The 21,009-nt window shown below is 30.2% G+C and overlaps 2 protein-coding genes across 19 annotated transcripts in view; both read right to left on the reverse strand.

Annotated features, from left to right (window-relative positions):
- The window catches only part of LOC108002673 (tropomodulin), a 219,951-nt gene extending 214,948 nt beyond the window's left edge, over nucleotides 1-5,003 (reverse strand). For all 15 annotated transcript variants that reach the window (XR_009831073.1, XR_009831070.1, XR_009831069.1 and 12 more), the window contains exon 1: nucleotides 3,890-5,003. Coding sequence is in view for 8 of the 15 variants with exons in the window: in XM_062079109.1 (XP_061935093.1) it covers nucleotides 3,890-4,066 (177 nt within the window). In the remaining 7 variants the exon portion in view is untranslated. The remainder of the gene's footprint in view (nucleotides 1-3,889) is intronic.
- Nucleotides 5,004-5,151: 148 nt separating this feature from the next.
- Nucleotides 5,152-7,477, reverse strand: LOC107993887 (methylthioribose-1-phosphate isomerase). 4 transcript variants are annotated; one of them, XM_017050668.3, is made up of 5 exons: nucleotides 7,015-7,477; nucleotides 6,409-6,644; nucleotides 6,129-6,337; nucleotides 5,850-6,058; nucleotides 5,152-5,772 (listed from the first exon to the last, which is right to left on the reverse strand). In XM_017050668.3, exons 1-5 carry the CDS (start codon nucleotides 7,144-7,146, stop codon nucleotides 5,491-5,493), a joined length of 1,068 nt encoding a protein of 355 aa, XP_016906157.1. In that variant the 5' UTR covers nucleotides 7,147-7,477; the 3' UTR covers nucleotides 5,152-5,490. The 4 variants fall into 4 exon arrangements, with proteins under 4 accessions (XP_016906157.1, XP_016906320.1, XP_028519816.1 ...); XM_017050831.3 differs by having other exon boundaries at nucleotides 5,850-5,974; nucleotides 7,015-7,374; XM_028664015.2 differs by having other exon boundaries at nucleotides 5,850-6,076; nucleotides 7,015-7,374.
- Nucleotides 7,478-21,009: the final 13,532 nt, after the last annotated feature.

Here is a 21,009-nt window from a genome sequence, read left to right on the forward strand (position 1 = left end):
TCAGTGCTTCAATTCGATTTCTCGAATCTATTCTGGCCAACAAGAAACGACGATTTATCGTCTTCGAATCGATTGTACATCCTTCCGATCGATCCGCCAATTTTAAATCGATTATCGACCAAGAATAGAAACAAGGATAAAAATGATTTTGCTTTCTTTTTTTTTTTTTTTTTTGTTAAAAAGTTGCTCTTTCATAATACAATATGAGCTGATAGAAATGAGATGCTCCTGTTTATTCGACTTAAAAACTTTCATTTTGTGCGACGAATTATCCATCTTCATTTACTTTCAGAGGAAATCCCTTAGACTTATGACGTACCATATTTGTTCTTTTTTAATTTGTTCGAGATTCGATCGTAGAAACTAATGATTCGATGCTTGAAAAATTTTAAGAATATATTTATACAAGTTATAAGAGAACGGGATTGTGTAAATATAAAAATATATTTCTTGTAATCGATTATTCACTAATATTTTACTCAAGATGATCCTCGAAATTATTGAATAATTTTGTAAAGAAATAATGGCGCGGAAAGTGAATCTTTACAACTTTCTGTCCCGAGCAAAGTAAATACCTTTTGATTGATCACTTCAGTGGCGATGAATCAAATATAGACATGTTTGCTCGACAATCAATCAATTATATTAATATTATTGTTTAACGTGGCTTTGTTTTTAATTCCCATAATGTAATTCATAAGCACGATTTATGCAGAATACAAGTTTCGAGGAAAATGATCAAACTTTCGAGCTCGAGCAAATTTCAAGAAATAAATCGTTCAGGATATATATCTTACACACATTCCAGAATCTTAAAAATTCAATTTCGTGCAAATCTAATTACACCAACTTTGATTGAATTCTAAAAACCATCGAGAAAAGAAGAAAACTTCTTTCTGTTACCGCCAAATTTCAAATCTCCCCCCACGAACAACGTTCTTCGAATACAAAGAATCCTCGACGAACACCAAGGAAGAAAAGATTAATTAACGAAAGAGGACGCCATTTTTCGATTGGAGGGGGAGGGGTCTAATGTCAATGTTCGATTCTCCGATTTCAACGTTCCCCGAAAACTGACCGGTGAAATTTATGCGAATGATAATTCAACGTCTTCCCTCGCGACACGACAATGATAATAACGATGGGAATGATTTAGTCGGAATTACTCGAGGAGGGAAGGAGTGCACGTGTTCCTAACGGATTAATACTTCAAGACGGCCAAAACTATGTCTATCTTCGACACGTCTATATGGAACGTCCGGAGGAGAGAGACAGCGGGCTGAAATTATCCTCTTGCCAAGCCCAACCGATCCGAACCGAGTTATTATTGAAAGCCTTCCGCGAGATCCCGGCCGGCGACGTGTTTAATTAAATAAATATTTATCCACGCGGCGCGAACCGATTCGCGAAACCGATCTGGATATGAGCGAACTCGTTGTCTTCGAGAATACTTTTCCTACTTTCCAGATGGAATCTTGCCTTGTTTCCTTTTTTTCGAAATATCCATTTTCCAATAACAACGATGGATACTTTCTGACGATTGAAATTGATTTTTATCGTTGCCTCGATATTTGCTTCGAGGATGGAAATCTTATATTCTTAGAGAACATTTTTAAGAAAGATCGGATTCAACTTGACTGTTTCTAGAAGAAAAATGGAAGATGTATATACCAAGGTCTAGTTGACAGTTACGTCCTTTTCGTTTCAGTAGAAAAAGGAAAGAGTAAAATTGTGAAAATCGGAGCGGATCACCGTCGACAAACAGATCTATCGCATAAACCTTGTCTGGAAACGAGGCATCGCATAATCGGCGCGAGACAAAAGGCGATTATCATTAATCGGAAGTCCCAATCGCGAGAGACTCTCGGCGGGGCATTCATCGGCCGGATTTACGCCACCTCCCCCATCTTCTCGTTTCGTGTCCGTTGCCAGATCTAAAACCGTCGTACCGACAATGACGTAGAATCCGAGTAAATCGCGCCCGTTGTCCGCTCATTTTGCATTTAAACGCCGCGCCGCCCGACTAATCTTTCTTATCCCGCGCCGCGTGTCGCTTCGCCGCGTCGATTTAATTTCGTGCCCGAACTACCCTTTTGTCTTTTAAAAGCTCGACACCACCCTCAATGGATCGCACAACTTAGTTGGAAATCGTTCTAATTCCTTCCCCTTCCCCCCCTCCCCCCCATTTTAAATTGGGAAAAGAAGGAAGCTGGAAGTTTCGATGGAAGAAGCGTGGAATCCTTCGCCTTCTATTTTCGCCCCTTTCTTATTCTTTCTCTTTGTGTAGGATTTCCGCGGTGTTTCGTTTGTTGTTAGAAAAAATGTTTCTTGTTCCGTTTACCAATGTAAATCTTTGTGAGCATTAAGGGGATGGAAGGTTTCTTTTTCTTAGATTCGATGATCTGTTTGGAAATGGGCAGTGTAAAACGTGGTTTTATCGATGCCTGTAATTTCGTAGTTTTTACGATGATGAATTGAATATTCAAGATTGGATATTTGATATTGTATGTAAAATTGTATATTGTATTTAATTGTGGAGTTAAATGATTTTTAAATGGTATATTATTAAAGTAAAAGGGAAAGAGAAAGCTATGAATTTTCTCTAATAATAATAATAATAATAATAATACTCTCTTTTTTGATTAAATTGATTACAAGCTTTGAATTCGTTCTAAATTAATAAATAAATTATAAATTAAAAATGGATAATCGTGTCCAGTTTACATTTGGTTTCGAATCTATATATATTTTCCTCGATACGTCGATTTTACACATTAGACTTGGATAAACTGAATTAGATTTGAATCATATTACGTGCAATAAAATCTCGAATCGTTCCAAATATTATCAAATAACTATCGAAATTTATGGAATCTCTAAAAACCTGAACTTATTATTAAATCCTCTAATATTATTATCAACAATTAATAAAAATGATATAATCATAGAAAAATATTGCACAAATATTGAACCAAATGAATGGCTAATTTTATTTAGAAATATATAAAAATAAAAAAATGTATAAAATAAATGATTCATAGAAAATAGTTATACGAGAATAAAAATTGCGTCAATAATTACCATTTAAAATTAGCCATTAAACCAAAAACTTGTGCATTTCAATTTATGGCATCTTTGATCCGCCCACATTCGATAATATTTTTGATCTATATTTATTACGTAACTAGTAAATACTGAAATCTGTTAATTGCATGTAACTTGGCTAACTTCGAATAACTCTCGAATATAAATCACATCTAGTCAATAAATATCATTAATCATTAAAATATTTTATAAAAAAGTAATATATTTTATAAAAAAGAATCATGAAATAAAGTATGTAAATTTAAAAAAAAAAAATATTCATGATATAAAACAGCTAAATGCCAATGGAAGTTCGGAATTCTGTTTTTGTATACAGTTTATTCATTGTTGGACACGACGGATATTATTAAATAAAATTACGCGCCAAATAAAATCGATAAATAAATCGCAGGAAAATTCACGAATCGAAATAAGTCGATTTCGCCCAGTCATCCTTGACGAATATATCAAAATAAACCGAGATTTTCGACTAAGCGTCGTCGAACAGAAGTCTGGGCGTTTATTTTTGGCGTACACGAATCCTATTCCCAAAAAAAAAAAACGCCTTAAATATCCATGCATTCTTATTTTAACGTTCCAATCGTTATTCGATCATATATTTATTGATACGCCGTCATCTATTATCGTTACAATTATTTATGAGAACTAAAGTGAACAAACATAATTCGAAATTTAAGGCGATGGAGAGAACACGATGTGTTTGTAATAAACGCCCACGTCAGGGCGTCACGACGAATCTCAGTTACCGTAATCGCACGTGTCACTTAAATATGTCGTCACTTACTTCTTGGATCTTGTAGCTGGTCCGAATCGTCTTTCGTTTGGTAGTTGTAACCTCGTAAGTCTCCTCGACGGTGGGCGCCTCGTCGTCTTCATTGTTATTGCCATTGTTTTCGTTGTTGAAACCATCCTTGTTGTTCCCCGACAGAGTGTCAGGACTGAGGACGTCCATAGCATCCATCCCCGCGTTTTCCGTATCAGCTTCCAGATTGAACAATCGTATCAACGAACTAACCGTTCGAGAAAAATTCGAAACGTATTATCGATATTTCGATCAACGTTCGATTGATACGTAAATGTCACGAGAGAGGGTTATGTACACCGAGAATGATATGAATGTGAACGAATACGCCCGAAACGACTGCAAGTTGGCTCGTACAACAAACACGCGAAAAACTTCGATGAGTAACTGACGAAACTATTCCAGGATCGACGAAGTTCTGCACGAAGCGGAGAGACTAACCGTACTAAAGCACCACGGTTCGAGAAATCCGTTACGAACACGTTCCCGCGCGCCTTTCAACGGCGAAAATAGATTCTCAAATTTTCCCGAAGCAAGTGCACGCGTCGTGACTGTGTTAAATTCGTTGTTCACTACTGCGATAAATATTTTGCCACAAATCACGATTCGATCAAAATCACTATTCTCTTTGCTACAACTGTATTCGCTGTCTTCGTTTAAAATTACTTCTTATGACTGATCACGTTCGAACATGTCTACAAGAAAACGCGCCATGAAGCCATACAATTGACACTTGCGAGACTTTTATCGATTATCGAAAAAATCGAGTATTGCACATGGCTTCTCTCGGTGTTAAAATCCTACTTGCTTGTTTCATTCTCTTTTCTGTATTCATTTATTTATTTTATATACATTTTTTTGTGCGTTGTGAAAAAAAAATATAATTGTGATGAAAATTTGTGATGAGAATTTGTGATGAAGAATTAATAGTTCGCAAGTAAAAAAATGTAACTCTGAATTCAATACAATTAACGTAGGTAGGAAATTTAAAAATTTTATTTTAAAATAATTTTTTCTATTATAATATATATATATATATATAAAATAAATATTGTTTTTCTTATTCCATATGTTTCGTATCATTTTTTATTTTACGAATGAAATTTATTTTTCAATGATATCAATTTGCTTATGTGTTAGAAAATCAAAAATTGCCAATCGGGTACATTACATTGTAAAGTTTAGGCATTCATGCCATCTGATGGTGGTTAGGTTAACTAAAATCATCGAAATACACGATTAAAAATGTTTCAATTATGTATTTAATATTCATCAGTCAATAATATTCGTTTCTTTCTCTTAATATTAATACAACTATTTGTTCGAGATATAAATATATTTATAAAAATCACAGCGAAGTCAATAAGGCATATTCGAACGCAAATACATATATTCACAATACATTTTGTTGCGTCCATTTAGCTTAATGTGTTCAAATAAGCGTAACCTGCCAATAATTTTATTATAACACGAAGTTATTAAATAAAAAGATGTATCAACAATTTTTTATAATATCAAAGTCATTGATTGATTCATTCGTATAAATGTATCCAGAAAGATTTTTCTCGTAATTATGAGTTTATTTAGTTTATCTCATGGGTTTTTAATTGTAATAAATCTTGAGGTCTGTAAACTCCAACTTCTGTAATAATGCCCTTAATGAGGTTAGCTGGAGTTACGTCAAATGCTGGATTCCAACATTGTATCCCAGGTGCTGCAATTCGTTGATCATTTATATGAGTTAATTCCCTTTCTGGTCTTTCTTCAATAATAATATGATCACCACTAGGAATACTGAAGTCAATAGAGGTTCTGGGAGCTGCTACGTAAAATGGTACATTGTGATATTTAGCAACTATGGCAATCTAAAAAAACAAAACAAAATTAATCATGTAATAAATATTTAAAAAATCCTAATTAAGACAATTGTTGCATATATTACTTGATAAGTTCCAATTTTATTAGCTGTATCACCATTTGCTGCAACTCTATCTGCACCAACAACTACAGCAGAAATATTTCTTGACTTCATAAGTGCTGCCACCATGTCATCGCAGATAAGAGTAGCTGGAATATTTTCATATACTAATTCATATGCAGTCAATCGTGCTCCTTGATTATATGGTCTAGTTTCAGAACAATATGCTAATTCTGTAAGGGTAATTAGTACTACACAATTTTATCATTTACACAATTAAATTAAAAAACATACAAATGTTACCAAGACTATTTTTCTTGTGAAGCGATCTTATAACACCTAAAGCTGTGCCATAACCTGCTGTTGCAAGGCTACCCGTATTGCAATGGGTTAAAATTCTGACAAAATTATCCCCAGATACATTTTTCAAAATTTCTTGAGCTCCATAATCTCCAATAGCTTTGTTATCTGCAATATCCTTTTCTAACATAGCTTCTATGGCTTTGATAAACCTATAAGCATTATCATTAATAATAATATCAAAGATAATTTAATTTTGCTAGATTTAAACCAATTTTTATACCTTTCTTGCATTTCTATTACATTAACAGTCTCATCTTTACTGAGTTTATTAGCCAGTTGAATTAATTCATCGGCCGCTATTTTCATATTTACTGCTGTTGGTCTAGCAGAGACCAAGTAATTTAATTTGCCTTCAACATCTTGTCGAAGACTCTTCTTGTCAATATATTTCTCATTCTTGATCTCTGTTGCCAAACTTAAACAACCCACAATAGCAATAGCTGGGGCACCTCGAACCTATGTTAAAAAAATCAAAAAATATCAAAAAAAAATCAACTAATAAAATATGAAAAATTTTTAATTCTCTCTATTGAAACAATAATAAATCGATTCACGATAAACGATTTAAATAAACTAATTCTTCCAATTAAAATTTTGTTCGCGCGAATCGTTTCAAATTACTATAGTTTTCTTTATTGCAATTTAACTATTCAAACGCATTTAGCTTTTTATTGTTCGTCAATCGAAGCATTGAAACGTCATATCAATTCATATCTTTCGCATTTGCGCCCGTATACAACCTACGTTTAAATAACGCGAACAGAATCGACGCGACATAGATCGAAATAAAAATTTTCACCCTTCATTCAATCAATAAATAACATACCTGCATATTATTGATGACTTTCCAACCATCCTCCACACCTCTGACAGAGATATACCGGGACATTGCCGGTAGTAATATTTGATCAAGTATTTCTAGCTTGCCATTTTCCCATTTAATCGCTTGAAGCGTCATTTTAATCCGTCAAATGTGAACACGTGTCTTGCGAGGCACTGAGTGACGATATACTTGCAGATTCGAGACGCGGTTAACAGAACCGCGGCTTCTTAGTTTCTGAATGAAACGAGACTCCGTTCATTTGAAGCTCACGTGTACTTCGAATGGCCGTGAAGCCTATCGTAACGACACTACCGACGTACTGTGAAGGTATCACGTGTACAGACGTATCTTGTGCCTATGTATGAATTAGCTCCGCATTCAGCGCTATCTGTCGACATCTGAACTAACTAAACACCCTCTTTAAGCGGAAGTCTTATTGGACGAATTATTCAATAATATTGCTATATAATCCTAAGAAAAAAATATACAACGAAGTTTAGAAAATCATTAAGAAATCTAGAAATATCTAAAATAAGTCGAACAAAATAAATAACATTTTTCATTAATAATCTTTGATGCTAATAATGAAATTCACGATATAAACTTGCTACATTTATTTCAAAAAAATTAAAAAAAAAAAAAGAAAGAAAGGAAAAAAGTCTATTTATTGATGAAAAGTTTCAAACTATTCCTTATAAAATATTATCATTTTCAATTTTTCAATATTGTGATATCTATAACGGATTCAATCAAGATCAATCAAATAAAATTTATTTGTTTATTATTAAAAATTGTAATAATTTTATCACATCTTGAACAACTTTTAATTTTCTACAAATAACAAACTCACGTTACAATCCAACTTATCGTGGATTTGTAAATAATTCACATGATTGCGTTCAATATGCATTGTAAGATAACTGCAGAATATTCTGCCAACAATATCATTGAAAACATTATATCATTTTTTTTTTTACGAGTTGACTATTATATATTTATATTTATAAATGTATATTAAAAGTTTAAAAAAAGTATCTAAAATGACTAATTGTCATTTAAATTTTTCTGTCATAATAATTCAATATACGATTATTTTCACGACATTGTAATTTTTCAGTAAAATTTTTCTAATATAATTTTGAAAAGAAGATTTTATACTTCTTAAGTATACGTTTTAATTTTGCTCTATTTAATTTTATATTAATTTAATTATTAAAAATTACTCGCTACATTTTTTAATTTATTTTTTTCTTTTTAAATTAAATAATAAAAGAAATAATTATAGTATTAAACTTTTTATTCTTGGATCTTTTTTCTTTTCTCCTTTTTGCTTTGTTTGAGGAACTTGGGTCGAGTAATTCATAACGGAAAGTACCTTCTTTTAGTTGAAAATTTTACCTGAAAATTTTACCTGAAAATTTTACCTGAAAACTTTATTTAAGATAATTGTCATGATTCATGACATTCATGATGAATGATGCATACGGCACAGAATATATTGCATTTTTCACTATGGATTTTCTAGTATGTCTACAATAGTATTAGGTTGACGAAAAATAAATAACCAATTTAAATAAGTTAGAATTTACTATTCTATTATATTCTGGTAAATATTTATTATCTTCAATGATCTTTATATCAACAAGATAAGATTTTATACAATATAATATAAAATTATTATTTCTATGTATTTTTAAATAAATTTTTTACCTCATGAAGAATGATAACATTGTTTTTCCTCGCGTATTTGAAATTAATAACAATAACAATTAAATGCATAATGTAATTACGTATTGATAGAATCAATTTAATTAAATAATATGAATCTTTTGAAGCAGAAATTTCTGTCATCAGAATTGATATGATAATCGAAGCTTTGCAGAAAATCTATTAATTTAATAACTATAAATTATTGATCAAAAATTTATAATCATCATCTGTTTCAAAAATTCACAACTTTGACCAAATGTTAAATTAGAATCTTGAAAAATTCGTTCGTGTATTAATCTACGATATACAAATTATTGTATTAATTTTTTTATTAATAACAAAATTACCAAAAGATTCTATGTGGCTAGAAAAATTCTATGCAATAAGGAAAGTGGCTGGAAAAATTTCCTAGTTGTTAATGTATATTTACATACACTTCGTTTCATCACTCTCCGACAGAGTCTCAACACCGAAAATCGTCTCGAAAATCGTTTAACAAATATCGTGACAAACGATAACACGTGGAAAGTGTCGATAACGATCGTCGAAAGTCGCGAGAATGCATTTGGATGGCGGCCGACTTAAGCTGTGCACTCTCGTGCATTTCGGTACAAAGAAAATCACTCTCATTCCCGATGCAATTCGTCGCTTTGATCCTTTACATGATTCCAACGGCCACGTGTTCACTCGTGGCCGAATGCTCGCAACATATTTCGAGTGCAAACTACCCCATTTACTTGCCACGTTTTAAAAAAAACCTTTGCATTTCAAAATAGACTGCACTTTTCACATGGCCTGGCCGCTCGTTGAAAGCGTAATGTCACCAGGTGAATTTCGATCGTTTTTCCGAGGATTTTTCGTCTTTTCCGGGGATGCCATATACAGCCAATAGGATCGAATATATCCATGAGAAAATTCCATCAAAGCTTGATGAACTTTTTTGCATGAAAGATTGCTTAAGAACATCTTAATATTTATTGCTTGATTATTGATGAATTAAAATATCTATTCAATATTTATTAAATTAAAATATTTTGACATTTCTTTTTCAACTTATTTATGATACCATATCGGATCTTTAAGTATGTTTCAGAGAAGATTTTCATTAAGTTTTTTTTTATTGATTTTATTTATCATCATAAGTAATAATTGTTTTGAATTTGTTAATATCGAGTATTAGAGATCTATATTTAAATTCTTTCAATTGATGCACGTAATTCATTAAAGCAGACGGTTAAAAAGTTTATCATTATTTATAAAATTACTAATTGGTATCACAGAAATGTGATGGACGAATGATACAATGTGATTATTGTGCGTCGTTGCGATAAGATATTGCACAATATTAAAAGTAACGTTATCAAAGATTAATTTACTTATCTCAAAGAATTTGAAAAGTCGTAAAATCATATACTTTGAATACGATTGTTCAAGTTCGAGGTTGTATCGAGATTAGAAATATGTAAATTATAATTTAATTCAATTGCAATATAGTTATGTTATATATTTTCTTTTAATTATACATACATTCTATGAGAAATAACATTGTTCGTAAAATAATATATATTTTTGCAATTTTACAAAAGCACATTTTCTTTTTTTTAATTTACAACTGTATCGTATGATTTAAAACTTTTTTTTTTTATTGTACATATCTTAAAGAAAAAAATCTTTCCTTAAAATCTTGATGTATAAAAGAATGTATTCAGCGATAAAAATATGAAACTTATAAATCAGGATAGATAAAACGTGATATACGAGCTAATCAATTTTTAAGTGGCATATACATTACACGAGACTCATAGGATCCTCTCCATTAATCAATATAGCTCATGTTTCGTTAATTTTTGATGAAAAAAAATCTAACTACACGTAACGTGTCAATGATCGATTCGTTTCATTATATACGAGACAATATCAGTTATATAAATAACAAAACTATAGTTAACATAAGATTTATAATTTCGATTTCGAAATTATTTTAAAAATTAATTTACACATATTATAATTCTTTATCTCTCATATTTTACTCTCACTCTAAAAATAACATAATCTTTGGCACCGATAAAACGAACTATTTTGTATCTTCAATTCTCTAATTCCTGTCATATAATCATTCTGCTCTCGTTTTTAGCTAAATCATTCTCAAAAAAATAATAATCGACTCGAGTCAACAACACGATCCCATATCGTACAAGATGATTCAAAAAATGTGATGAAAATATTCATAAGATAGCCTTTGAAAAAAAAATATCGAAAAAATTAACGTCAAATACTCCAGATCAGTTTCAATACATTTTAACGAATCATTTTCTTTTATTCAAATGCCAAAGGTTATCACTGGCCATATTTATATCGTATTCGTGTGATACGATAATGAAATAAATTATAATGAAAACAATTGTAAAAACAAACTCATACCAAATTAATACAGTTTCGTATTAATGAATAATCGTTTTTGTCTTAATATAATAACTTATGAATAGAAAGTTCTTGTCGCATGCATCACTGTGTTGCAAAATTTAAATATATCCATTTGTTGACCTACATTAATGTTCTTTTTTCCACGTTTGTATCGAAAAAGAAATATTAAGACACAAGTTTTACGAAATTTAATGATTAATCGTATTGAATTTAAATTTAATCCTTTATTATTAATTTGAAATTTAAACACTTTTTTTTTAAATGAAGTCGAAAAATTTTTATAAAATAAGATCGATAATTTGAATGTTGAAGATATAATTTAACATTTTACATGATGAAGAAAGTATAACAATTTATACTAAAATTTATTATATTAAAAAAATGTTCATAATTCGTATCAAATTAAAATTTTATTAAAAATAGACATTTTAAAATATTTATTATTACAATTATCATGAAGATTTTATTTTTCCTGACTTTTAATTTCGAATCTTTTTTTGTTGATCGTGCTGTAGAACAAACTCGATTCTATCATTGAAAGCAATTAACTAATTCGTCATTGAGCTCGTTTAAAACAAGGCAAATAACTCGAGACTCGTTCTCTCGATCTTTGTCGATGATACAGAAAATTTTCAACGATTTAAATTTTAATATTTGATGTACGGTTTTTTCAAACAAATGCCTTCAAAAATATATAAGACGAATCTTTTGAAATTTTGTTCGTAGTGAAGAAAAGTTTCAAACTTTTGAAGAACAATGCACATTTTTCTATTTTTCCAAATATCCAAAAGAGAAAGTTCTTAACTTCTATTTCATAGGGTTCACGTATTTGAATAGGATAATTGTATTGTTCCATCATCTAAAACTTTAGACGGATTAAATGAGAAAATTACTTTATATACCGTTTCAACTAGGTATAGCCATAATAAAGATAGGGTCACTTATTATCTACCTAATCCCTAATAAAACCGTAATAAATTTAGGTATTTATCCTACCTGTCTAAAAGTCTTTCAGTTAACACTCCCTGATATTTATTTTTACAAATAAAATCGTTCTTGTATTTTCAACTTCAGAATTTTAACATATATAAATACATTTTATCAATCGATTTAAATTTTTATACAGTTTTTATGCAATTTTGCCAATTTTTCTTTATAATTGATCAAAATTTATCATTATTCATGAGACGATTCAATGATAAATTAAAAAAAAAATTAGCAAGCAAGATTATTTATCTTAAATTATCACTATGATAAAAGCTAGAAAGTCTTATAAATGCCGTTTACTCTGACGCTTGATATATGATGTCACATCAGTGTTGACCAAACGAATTCAAGTTAATTCAATACAATAATACATATTTGCTAACATCTGTCATCATCGATATATTTCTTTGAAACATTCCTTTAAGAAAATTCGAATAGTTCCTTCGAACTATTTCTGATCTTTGAACTAATAAATTATCGATAAAATAACAAAAAAAGTGACTGTGTTATGTGACTAATTCGGTCTAACTTTTTTCTCACAAAATCAAAAAAAGAAAATATATGAAAGAAAGAGAGATAAACATTGTCTATGCAAGAGGAATTTTTAATTTAAAAAAAGAATATTTTATCATATTACCATAAATACATTAATTTCTTAGAATTTTATTAATTCGCAGAAATTCAAAGATAACTTAACGAAATCGTGATCCTCAACTAGTACTTTTTTTTATAGGGAATAATTGTCAACTAATATATCGAAAAATATATAATTCTATTTAAAAAATAATAATAATAATAATTTGATCTTTATCCATTTACGAAAACAGAGAAATAAAATCAGAATGTGTTCCCCTTGAAAACATTCATTTTTTATCTAAAAGATTTATTTTTTGCTATAAAAAAAAAATAATAATGACATAAATCAAGATAATCCCAGATGAGACATCCTGTATGTAAAATAAGTATATACGATGTATAAAAATGCGTAATAAATCGCAGAGGGCGTAAGAAGCACTCCATGTATTTTTTTTTTTTTCATAGTTGGTATTTCAAAACGTGGAATATGGAACGGAGTCAACACAAAATATCGTGTCTACCCTCTATAATACATCGTCTATGCTTTTATTCTCACGATAGAACCAAGTTACCTACCTTTTCTGTGTATACGTACGGTAGGTTAGTCTGTCTTCTTAGAAAGACACACTATATGCCCAAGACTTTCTGGTTTTCTTCTTTACCCGAGGGTATTTTTGCTCGAGTCATTGTTGTCAGAGAAACGGTATGGTATGTTTAACTTGGTAGTTGATTTAAAAAAGTTTCAAGTGGATATTTAAGTTTGGTAATGGAACGATTAAAAATGAACAATTGAAAGTAGGGATGAACTTTCCAATGATTGTCGCGATTTCATAATGGGATGTTGAAAACGAGAAATTGGATTTTTTATTCGATAAATTCAGGATATGGTGATTAAAAATTAACAGTAATTTAAACGAAGAATTTAAGTTTGTTGAATTAGGGGAATTTTTTTGTGAATTTCGAAAATTTTCTATAATCGTTCTATAATCGTTTTCGATTATCTATAAAATTTATTTGCTGCGACTACTTTATTTAAATTAAATTAGTACGAAGTAAGTAAGAAAATCATAAATTATAAAGAATAAAGAAACAGAAGATACAGGATAGAAACATGAAACAATGGATTTACACAAATTCATAGTCACTTTAATTAAATATATCTATGTACATTATAGGTACATCATAATACATTTACCATATGACGACTGTACAGCTTAGCAGCACTTTCAATACTGTTCACAAAAATACATCGCATATAAACGAGCAATCAGTTTATACGCAAGGTCGGCCCAGGACTTGCGACCACACGAAGCGCCTTTATATCTCACACTCTCTTTTTCACACACTCTCACTCTTTCTCACTTTCTTTCTTCCTGTTCCGGTTCGTGGCCGCGAAACACGGGCTTTATGTACAAAAAAGATTTTTCGGCTCGAGTCGCAGGTCGGGCTAAAAAAAGGAAGGAACATGCCACGAGAAAGTACGATATCACCAGGAGTCGAAACTGTTCGCGAAGATGCTCTCTCCTAAAATTATTTTTATCAAACTTCTTAACCTAGTTGCCGAGAAGAATTGAACTAACGTTAGATAGATCAAAAGTTTAGGAAAAAATACATCGAAAATGTGGAATCAAGTTTTTACGCACGATATTTCTTTTTCGAGAAATTCCATGTTGAAAATTTGCGAGTACAATGATCCAGAGATAATCTTATTGAATTAATTAATCGAAATCGTAACACGTAGGTTTCTAGGATATCGACAAAAGTAGAAATTAATCTTTCGCCTCCTCGCGTTTTTTCAAGTTGAGACTAAGATTCAATTTTAAGGATTTTGCTCCCGCAAAATTCAAATTCAATTTCCCAAAAATTGAAGCCTTCTACGTAAAAATCGCACACCGTGTTTCCATTTTTTTCACGAAGAATCGTCGCACACGGTCCGAGTCGAAAGAATTGTTAAAAGAAACGTGCCAACGAAATCTTTAACAACCCCCCCACCCTTCCTTCAAAGGACCTCCAAAGCAATTACCATTGATCATTCGAAATGATGTACGAAAATTCCACCGATTCGAAGAATTATCTTTCGAGAAAATTTTATTTTCCGAGCACTCGGAAGTGCATCTTTTTCCCACAGCTTTCAACCCCTTGTATTTCACGGAAGTATTTATTTATCAACAAACAGCCGATCGCCCAAGTGGGCTACGGATTTTTACCTTAAGTACCATCGAGAAACACGAGATATTGACACTTTTGATACCGTTGATATTTTTATACAATTACATAGAGTTGTGGTGCAATGAATCTGGCCTTTTAGCTGTCGCTTCGAGAACGTCGAATCGGTTCCGCGACCCCGAGGATCGAATCCAGACGTGGGCGCATCACAATTCGTTATCTGTGCACAACGAGGAACGACAGAAGGGGGTCCGCGCAATTGTTATCTACGAAAAAAAGTACACAGAACCGACATCACGTTCTCCGACCGCGTTATCACAATTTTTCTTTATAATCCAATCTCTCTCTCTCTCACTCTCACTCGCACTCGCACTCGATTTATTCTATAGCTCTCACGCTGTGTCACAATGTGCTTTCAAGAGAATTGTATGTATTTGCAATTACTATATACAGAAATGAATTTGTTGTTGTTGCTGTTATTATTATTATTATTATTATTATTAATTATTATTATTTTATTCGCGAAAACAACTTAAGGAACATTTGGTATCGAGGGCAATAATTCGGTCGGATGACGACGGCCTGCCACGAGAAATCGAAGCTAACCCCTTCCTCGACTCTTCCGTTTTAAGTGATTGACATTTGTTGATTGATAGAAGGAGATAAGGGGTTCGGGGATAAACGAATCTTGTAGAAACCAAAGTGATCGACACTTAGAGATGGCAGAGATTTTGATTCATTTGATTTTGTTTCTTTAGGATTCTTCTGGGATCGATCAGTTTGGCCTCCCTTCTATTGTTCTCTGAATTTTTTTCGTCACGATTATTAACGTATATGCTTATTAATCTGATCGATAACACAAAGGAGAAATTCGTATCAAAAGACACGATTGAAACTTATTATAACTTATTACAAAAGAAGCTAAGTTATAGCAAGCCTCAAAGATCGTGACGTTATTTCGAAATATTGTTTCTATACAATTTTATTATACCATTATAATCATCGAGTGTTATTTCAATAAAATAATTAATAAAACATGGTATTTAAAATTCATCAAACAACTTCACTTAAAAAATTCGTTCTTCTATATACATACATACATATGTATATTTGACGTAATAAATTATAATTTTAAAAAAGACAAACGATTAATGAATAAAAAAAAATAATTTCTCTCTTCGATCGTCAATAATTACCAATAAGTTTTAAACAGATTCGATTCGATCGATATCTGACGATTAATCGTGCAGAAACGTTTTCTCCTATTCCTTTAACCGGAAGCTACGTTTCGAGTCGTGTTGTCACTGGTATACCACAAGTGTACGCGCCACTCGTGGCTGCTGATCGGGACACCAATGAATTGGAATTCCAAGTTTGTAAACGTTGCCACAGCGAGAATGAATTTTCTGCTATTGGGGCGATATCTGAATTGTGGATTTGCGGTTAAAAGTTTGAGAGTTGAGAGGATTGCGTTGAAGGAAATCGGGCTTCTTCGTTCCGCCATTGATATTTGACGATGCTTAAATAAATTGTTGAGCATAAAAGGATGATTATTATTCATTTCTCGATATTTTCTCGTTTATTTTTTATTTGAGTTTGAAATAATGTGTGTATATATATATGTGTGTTTTTATCATTAAATGTATCTTAAAAAATTGGATAAATTTTAGAGGATGGATCAACATTGAATAAAATTTAATATATAAGGTTCGAATTTTTTATCATCGTTCGAAATAATTTTTGTTAAACACTGGTTCAAAAGCAGAGCTGATTGCGTGTTTCATAATGTCTATTGAAAATAGGAAATTGTAACTTATAATTATATGCACAGTTATATTTAATGAATCGAATATTCTCGATATTTTTCCTCTAATAAATCTAAAAATTTAAACTAGTCAATCATCTTTGTCTAAATATTATAATCGTTATGTCTTTTCTGTATTTTGATGCATCTGTTGGGAAAAACTAAAATCTAAGAGATAAAGATGGCGAAGAAAAACAAAGTATATTTGAAATAATGGAAAAATATAAATTAAAAATATATCACTTTTTATAAGGCTCGTTAAAAAGATTATTCAAATGAACCATTTCAATCTGAATAAAACTTGTCCTAAAACATTCATTATTATCATGCTTAATGTTGGACGATATTCGATTCAGATTTTCGATAAGAAATGGTCGGGACGTGAATTTCGTAATTTAAAATCTCGGAACACTGTTTCCCATGGATACAGTTTAAAATTTTTATACACTTATCTCCCGGAAATGATTTAACAGATTTATGAACTTTTATATGAAAAATGAAACCACGAACGTGACAGAAAATATAAAATCTAGCGAAATGATGTACGAGATCGCGTAATCTTTATCAAAAAGACGAATAATTTTTGATAAAACAAGATTGATACTAGAAAATAGAAATTTTTATACATGCCTTATATATTAAAGATTTTAATGTTTAAATCTATCCTTAAATTTTCAAATGTATATTTCTTCTTTTTATTTCTTTGCTTATTCTAAATAAATAATGATTAAAATATTTCAACACGATAATTTTAAATAATGTGAAAATTCAAAATACAATACGATATAAATATTTTACGTTCTTTAAATAATATAATATTTCATATGCTGCTTATATGGAAATAAAGCTTCACATTTTATGCTACTTTTCCTTTATGGATTCGTAATTTTTTCGAAAATAAATTGCACTTCCCTTCCTGCATATTGCGTAACACGTATGCAAGAATTAGAGGAGAAGGAACATAAAGTTTTTTTTTTTTTTAAACACTGAAAATAAAATTGTAAAAATTACGGAGCATGTTTATAATTGGAGGCTCGATGGTATTTATAAAAAATTTTGTATCAAGTGTTAAAAAGAGAAGAATGTTTTCACGAAAGAAAATAATTACAGTTATTTACAATTACATAATCTAATCGAATTACGAACTTGTGGATCTCATATTTGAAATTTGACAAGGTTAATCATTTCGAGTACTCATTATTTTTTTTTTTTTTTGAGGAATTATCTACTAATTATTAAATCAAAATCGTATCTTTACAAAATAAATATCCATATATTCGTTGATAAAAAGACTTGACGAGTAACAGAAGACTTTTGCCCGATATATCTAAATAAATATTTACACTCGAAGAAAATTTTTTTTTAATTTTAGAAATATTTAATAAATTTAATAAATTTTTAAATTCCAAAAAAAAAAAAAGAAAAAAAGAGAAAAACGTATGTTCGAAATTTATTGATATTCTACTACTATGCGACGTTAAGTGTGCATGTGTGGGTGTGTAGAAATATATCGCGAAAGCCACAACGACAGGAATCGACATCAATGGAAAACGTTTTATAATGCGTTACATATATGGACATGGCGAATTTTTAAAAGCATCCGTCATGTGCAAGGCGCGTCGGTGGAAATCTGACGCGAGTCAAAAATCAAAATAGCAGGGTGTCAATGCTATTAAATCTCTCTACTAGGAAAACTAAAAATTTTAAATTGAAATAACACGCGAAATATTCTGCGCGCTGAAACGCGGAATAATATTGGCGAAATTGCGAAATGTTATTGTACCAACTTTGCCAACGTTCTTTCAAATAAAATAAGGGAAAATTGAAAATAAATAGAAATATTTTCATTGTAAACTCGAAATTGGAAAATACGTCTCTGCTAATTTTTTTTTTTTTATTTTTCTTAATTTTACAAAATTTATCTTATCTTCGTCTTGTCTTTGAAAGAATCCAACCCAATTTGTGCGACTTTCGAAATTCGAACATTGAACAAAATTTTAAAGCGAATAAATTTAAATAACCTTTAAATAAGTGTGATAATTCGTAATTTTTAATTTTGAATTTTATATCTTTAAACTTTTTGAATAAGAGTAATGATTAATAATTAATGTTAAGTTGTTATATTAATATGAACGTTATTGGATTGCCTTTGATTCTATCTGCAATTTCGATCTCGCGTCACTCGTCGTCAAGAGGTTAATCAAGGCGTTGAGTTCTCAGTGATTACTTCACTGTTGCGTGGAAAATTGAAAATGTAATGAAAATAGATGGAAGAAACGATGGTGTGAACGATAATGAAAATAAATGGCGAAAATATTATCAATGTCAGTATCTCGTTAAACATAACGGGAACCCGTCAATTCAGTGAAAAATGATATTCAAAATGTAAAATTATAGTATCTCCATTCCCATTTCTTCGATAACAATAATCACATAACGAAACATTTCGTTTTATTTTGCAAAATTTAATTTCACTTCTATCCTACACTTCTATACATATATATCTAAAAGTTTACGCGTTCATTTATATTAATCAATCAATTAATCGAACAATCAATTAAAAAATTTATTTCATTTTTACTTTAAAAAAATTCTTATTCGTCATTCTTCTATTCCTTCGTTTTTCTACGTGTCTTAAATTTTCTTCCAAAATGGAATTAAAATTTTACGATATACCCTGTATATATTTTTTTACCTAGCAATTTTTGCAACAATCGAATAGATCGAGTCAGATGTTTTTGTATTAACAGGTGGCTCGCGTGACACGCATACATAATTGATATTGAGAAGCACGTGGTGTCTGATGAAATCAATAATGAAAGGTGTTTTATAAGTACTACAGATATCTTGATACGCAAAGATTTGGAATTAAGATTTATTATCACATATCTTTAACGATTAGAATTTTATGCGTGTTATTCTAGAGAAAACATGATTTGTTAGATATGTGTTAAATTATATATTAAAAGACTGAGATTTTTTTTACAAAATCAAATATAAAAAATTAGAATTATTACATTAATTAATTTTTTTTTTTACATATATTAATTTATTCGAATAAAATTCTTTGTTAATCTGTCCAATTATTTGAAAGACATGATATTTTTGCTCTTCATCGCGCGAAAATTAAAATTTGAAAAAATATTATATTGAAATAGAATGATAACACGCTTTAAATAGAGCTCCAAACGAAGCTTTCATCAAAATTCCAACAATTTCCTCTTCAAAATCGCTTTTATTATTAAAAATTGAAAAAAAATATTTTCATTTTTTCATTCATAATTTAGAAACAATGAAACGACAACCGATTATCGAGTATCGCGATATTTTTCTCAAACATTGAAGAAGTATTATTCAACGTTGGCACGATTTATATTATATAAAAGGAGAGGGGGAAAAATCGTCGAAATAAAGTTTTAATAAAGTTGTCAACGTTCTATCAAGAAAAATTCTCAATTTAATTAAAGATCTCGAAATTCAAACTTTTCCCCTTTCATCCCCTTTCATCGGGCCATCGTTGTTCAATTTTTTCTTTTCTTTTTTCTTTTTTTTATCTTTATTCAAAGAAACGACAATTATCGGTTAATTTTATTCATGAGAGGAATAACAGTTTTATTGTAAACTTCGTCTAAAAAGAGTGGGCACGACAATGAACAACAAAAGGTTTCATAGAAGATGAAGATAGATGAATTTGTAGTCGGAATAAAGGGGCAAAGGAGCATTCCCAAGGATAAAAGGAATTTCCTCGCCGCGAAACATCTTGGATTCTGTTAATAAGAGTCTGTTAATAACAAATACCGGGAAAAATTGCAATAAAAAAGGAAAGAAATAAAGGAGAGGATAATAATAAAATTGCCTTATTTGAGGGGACAAAGTAACCTCTCTTGTTGGAAGGAATAAAGGTAAATTACCTTTATGAATTTTCCTCTGATGAATTATTCGTAATAAAGTAGAATCCCTTCTTCCATCCCCTCCCTCGTTGGCTTGATATTTCTTCGTGTTTATCGAAGAATATTAGTATTTCTTAATATCATTTTCTACACATAATCAATTCATTATATTGTCTGAATTTCGAAACTGATTTTTGTGATTTATATATGTATATATATAAAAATAACTTCAAAATTATTTAGAAATATATTGTTATTTATTTAAAGAAAAATTTGTTTTCATTCTTTGTTTTATCAATTTAAAAGAAAAAAATTTTAAAATTAATTGTAATAAAATTGTTATTATTATTATTATTATATTCTTTAAAAATATTTGTGTCACTAACGATTATTCTAAAAAGAAAAAGAAAAAAGATATAAAAATGTACGAAGGTTATTGTT

Source organism: Apis cerana, linkage group LG9, assembly GCF_029169275.1.
Source record: "Apis cerana isolate GH-2021 linkage group LG9, AcerK_1.0, whole genome shotgun sequence".
Lineage (NCBI taxonomy): Eukaryota > Metazoa > Arthropoda > Insecta > Hymenoptera > Apidae > Apis > Apis cerana.

Excerpts from the sequence above, each read along its gene's own strand:
- LOC107993887 (XM_028664015.2), bottom strand. The coding sequence starts at position 7,146 with ATGACGCTTCAAGCGATTAAATGGGAAAATGGCAAGCTAGAAATACTT. Across the intron at positions 6,338-6,408 it reads GTAATAGAAATGCAAGAAAG|GTTTATCAAAGCCATAGAAG; the intron begins GTATAAAAATTG and ends TAATGCTTATAG. Across the intron at positions 6,077-6,128 it reads TCACAAGAAAAATAGTCTTG|TACTAATTACCCTTACAGAA; the intron begins GTAACATTTGTA and ends AAAATTGTGTAG.